This window comes from Pecten maximus, unplaced genomic scaffold (assembly GCF_902652985.1).
Source record: "Pecten maximus unplaced genomic scaffold, xPecMax1.1, whole genome shotgun sequence".
Classification (NCBI taxonomy): Eukaryota; Metazoa; Mollusca; class Bivalvia; order Pectinida; family Pectinidae; genus Pecten; species Pecten maximus.
This window is the reverse complement of record NW_022982686.1, coordinates 1-4807: the sequence shown is the minus strand read 5'-3', so window position 1 is coordinate 4807 and position 4807 is coordinate 1. Positions and strand designations below refer to the sequence as shown.

At 37.5% G+C, this 4807-nt stretch overlaps 1 protein-coding gene across 1 annotated transcript; it reads right to left on the bottom strand.

Moving 5' to 3' along the window:
* Positions 1–557: 557 nt before the first annotated feature.
* On the bottom strand, positions 558–2898 carry LOC117320746 (protein phosphatase 1 regulatory subunit 27-like). Its single transcript, XM_033875255.1, has 2 exons — positions 2749–2898; positions 558–1663 (listed from the first exon to the last, which is right to left on the bottom strand). Exons 1-2 carry the CDS (start codon positions 2856–2858, stop codon positions 1474–1476), a joined length of 300 nt encoding a protein of 99 aa, XP_033731146.1. The 5' UTR covers positions 2859–2898; the 3' UTR covers positions 558–1473.
* Between the last annotated feature and the right edge of the window lie 1909 nt (positions 2899–4807).

The following is a 4807-nucleotide window of genomic DNA, read 5'->3' as shown; positions in this document are numbered from 1 at the left end:
CCTTGGATGAGCATCATACTTAATCCGAGATGTGATTGGTGTACGGATTCTGTATAACAGGAAATATCTGTGTGCATTTGTTTTCGTGGTATGACGATTTCAAATTATTTTGTGAGTACAAACTTTCGTGGTTATCCCGTGTAATGATAATATATAACATAATATATATAATAATATAATATATTCGTTGTATTTATATTCATGGTTCCATAGCAACCACGAAATTTTATATCCACAACGAATATTTCATGTTATTGACAGTATGTAAAGAAATAATACATTTTGTTCGCCGGAAAACGATGGAGTCATAGAAAGATGAAATGACTGTGTTATACAGCTTTTTATAAATATTTCCATTCATAACCATATGATTTTATAACAGATGATATGCATTTCCGTGTCCTTTGTCAACCCTATGCGAATTTGAATGGTATCATCTCTTAAAAACAATTGAATTGTTCAGTGACAAAAAATCAACGGATCTTAGAGTTTATTGTTTCACAGCCTCGAGATGCATAACGGAACATATATTAGTCTCAAAAATGACAATACGCAGGTTGATAACACTTAAATTTATAAACATGTGTACAAACACTTTGTGTATTGGATGGCACACGTACGTACGTACAACATCAGGTGAGGGGAGGACGTCCGATGTCTCTGTCGTTTTGTAGAAATGTGAATTGGTGACAAAATGGTGTCAACTGCTGCAAGTGACATTTGATAAATACGTATCCAGTTGACCCCTCCCGTGTTGCCTTAAAAAAGCTGCTGTTGAAATATTTCCCATGGTTCATTGCGCTAGCTATAGACTGGTTGCCTCCTCAGTTACCTCCCTTGCGTACGCAGCCCTGGCGGAGAGTAGAGAACTAAGGGAGGGAACTAGTCTGAGGAAGCCAAATGTTATGAATCATAGAAAGGGTTAGTCTTTAAACCATGGTAACAAAATAGTTCCCTTACTTTTGAATGATGTTTATAACATTAAATCATTGGACTGTCATTCTATTGGCCTCGCTGATATTTCGTCACACGTTGATGACGAAGAATAAAATCTCGCTGCCTACATGTAGAGTCATCTTGACGTTGTCCTTTTTTTGCACTGGATGTTTGACCCTGAGTACAGACTGATTTGTGATGCTGGGATCTTCTGACTGTTATGAACAAGAGCAATTATGTACAGCACAAAAAAACACACAATATTTTCTTTGGATCTTCACACACTTTTCTCGTAGGTATGAGTGAGTTGACAAATGATTAATGGCGGAAAGTTCCACTTTTATCCTGACAAGTCTATTTCCTTCCAAATAGTCGCGCTAAGACATCAATTTTCCGCAGGCAACTTATACATGCCATTTGTTTTTGTTCGCACGATCCCATTAGATTTGTGAACTTTTGCGGGATTTATTAGGCTTGCGGAACCAGATGTTTTTATTATCCTTCAACAGAATTATTCCATACACCACAGTATTAACACTACTTGTCATCATCGGATTCTTCGTCACTTTCGTCTGATCCTAAGTCCGGGGGTGGGGGAGAGGCATTGCCTTTACTCTGCCCCAACATAACTTTAATGGTTGGGAAGTCTGTGGGTTCTACTAGATCCAGAGGGCGCTCTCCGTCCTCAGTCAACAAGTCTTTCTTAGCCCCGTGCTGGAGAAGTAACCTGAAAAAGAAACAGGAATACATGTATGTATATACTTGTTGACATTATATACTTTATGTTTCATTATTTTGAGAATGACAGTTAACCTGGATTTGTGTTTGTGTGGTGGGTGACTTGTGAATTTTATTTGACAACAAATGCGAAACAAATTATATTAAATTATATTAATCACTCTTGTTGGTCGGTATGGGAGAGCGCGAGGTGTCTTACTGTGGGAGGAAACCGGAGTACCAACCGGGGAAACCAACATGGTCGGGCAGGTGACCCCCATACATTTTCACATCCGATCGGGGAGTCGAACCCCGGCCGCCTACGTGAAAGACAAGTGTGTTACCGCTGTGCCACTCGACCGATATGGCAGGGGACGCTTACCCTACCGGAATGCCTGGTCTCATTCTCCAGCTCCTGAAGTGTCTCCACGCAGATCTATATTGTGTGTTCGTCTTTTAATCTCGATTGATGGATATTGAGTATGAACTATCGTTTCGTTTTGGGTATGAACTATCGTTTCGTTTTGAAGTAGATATTCTCTAGATCTGTTGATCCCATAGTCGAGCACGTGTTCCCGTTATCATGATTTCCATGACCGATGATTACTGATTGAAAATTAAATTAAAATTTCCTTACGTGAATGTCGATGTAAGTCAGACATGCCTGATGCTTGTTGATATACGTAGTGGTTCCGTTGTCACTACCCTACATTGTAGTTCTGATTTTGAGAATGTGACGTGTGGTGACTTCCGTCGATGAAGCAGAGGACGCCTACTATTCCTGAACACCTGGTCTTAACCCTCTTGTACTTTTCATGAGTCTCCATCCAAATATATATGTATGCTTATATTTTCCCCTCGATTTCGAGTTGGAATTATGCTTTTTATTACATAGCATTCTTTGTTGTTTTTAATCTCTTATTACCCCTGTCGAGAAATAAACATTCCTGTCCATGTAGAACAGAAACTCGTTTAATCTGGAGTGATTGTTTCCCATGATGTTTCTTGAAGATTTCCGAATACCAGACAATTTTAAGCTCAATTCTACTATGAAACCTCCTCGAAACTTTCTACATTCTACAAGTTACAACTTACTTGGCAATATCGGCGTGCCCTTCTGCGCATGCGGCGTGTAAGGGTGCCCAGCTGTCTTCGTCTTGTTTGTTGACGTTGGCACCATGTTCTATGAGGAGACGAACTGCCATTATATTTCCGTCCAATACTGCTTGGTGTAAGGGAGTCAAACCTGTAATACCAAGATTTTAGGGTTGTGTTAAGACGTGACAAAATCTCTTTTGTTTTCATATGACAACAGAGGGAAAATATCTTACGCTGGGTATCGCAGGCATGCGCTGTCACCAGAAACGTTGGGTATCGCAGGCATGCGCTGTCACCAGAAACGTTGGGTTTCGCAGGCATGCGCTGTCACCAGAAACGTTGGGTATCGCAGGCATAAATCACAAAGGCAAACACAAATTGTACCAAATATTATAATCAAAAACAAAAGCGTTCACACTTTTTAAAGTGTTTGATATAGTTTATAGTCATATATTTATCTTATAAATATCAGAACATTTTAAGTTTTGAAATATATTACAAGAAGTCATTCTGCAAAGTACGTATATACAGGTATGTACATGGAATCGCTGGACGTCCACGAACGATATACAGGGATAATGTATATTTGGTAATATTCGCTGGAATTTAAATTCACTTTATTCATGATCATTAAATATAACGCGAAAATATATACACCGCGAATATTTATATAAAAACAAATGTATTTTCGTGTTTACTGCATAATGCTTATACGGTGTGGTTGCGCGAAATGTTATACTCTCGAACTGCTCCGCGACTGGGGCTACCGCAAATTTAGCCCCAAGAAATTTAACAACCATACAGTATGACATTTTTTAGATCTGCCAAAATGTCTTTGAAAAGTAATACATTATGTACAGTTAAGAATTTTCATCTGAATCTCGATCACTTTTAAGTTACATATAAATCTATATCGCTCATTCCTCCCCCTCCCTTTCCTGCATGCCGGCAAATCACGGGCTTTCAATGACGGCAGTGGTGCGCGGTCTGAGCAAAGAAATGTATTACTATTGTAAAATTGCAGCAAATGACCATATACAAAATGTCTATTATTAATCTATGTCTAAACTATGTCTAGGACTTCAACAAGAACACGTTGCATAATCTATCTTTTCTTTGTTTTAGAATATAATTTTAACATGATTCATTGCCGTTTCTTCCGCTTGCTCATTATTGTTGTTTTAAACAATATGTATATGTGCATCTCTAGACAGAAACATTCAGTCCCTACAAACGGTAATTTTAAATGAAATATCCATAGTTGGTAAAACGACTCTTTAAAACAAATTACTTCTCAAGGAATAAATCACATAAAATTTTTCTAAGATGAATGTGTTGTGCTTACAAATCCATTATTGTGCTTATGAATCCATTCTTCACGTGGCATTCACAGGTAGGGAGCTTTCGTATGATATTCAAAGTGGATTGTTAACATTTATCGACTAGGAACATTAGAATCATCGTATTATAAATATCACCTTACTCCTCACCTCCATAAAACAAACCAAACAAAAAATCAGGATGTCGTCAAAAATGCGGAAGACCTTTTGGGAAAGGTTGGTCTTTGTTCTCCTTGTACAATGTACTTTTTTTCAACGATGTCCGTGTAGATTATATTTTGGTCCTGTGTTGCCCTCGTCAGAAATACAAAATCTTTTGTTCATTTGTTAATGCTTCCTGTTATGTTTGTTTCGTGTATACATATATATTTATATTAGAATTCAATTAACAACATTTATACTGGATGCATATTTTAGTTTTATCAATTGATGACCCAATTTGGAGGCACGAGGAAGAAGGACATTCATAAAACAGGAATAATGAAATTAAGTTTTAGACAGAGTCAGAAAAAACAGAACAAGTTTCTATTGTTTCGATAACTCCCGCTTAAAAGCGTAACTTTACATGAAATGGGACGTTTTAGAAACTTAATAGTTGTTTATATATAGTAAATGATGTATCGCCTCGAAGCCATCAGAGATATCTTATCCATCATAAGTATGCGTAATATACCGCAACATTTATGAATATATTGTACAAAGCTTCTCCTCAAGAA

Excerpts from the sequence above, each read along its gene's own strand:
- LOC117320746 (XM_033875255.1), bottom strand. The coding sequence starts at position 2,858 with ATGGCAGTTCGTCTCCTCATAGAACATGGTGCCAACGTCAACAAACAA. Across the intron at positions 1,664-2,748 it reads GGGCACGCCGATATTGCCAA|GTTACTTCTCCAGCACGGGG; the intron begins GTAAGTTGTAAC and ends TTTCTTTTTCAG.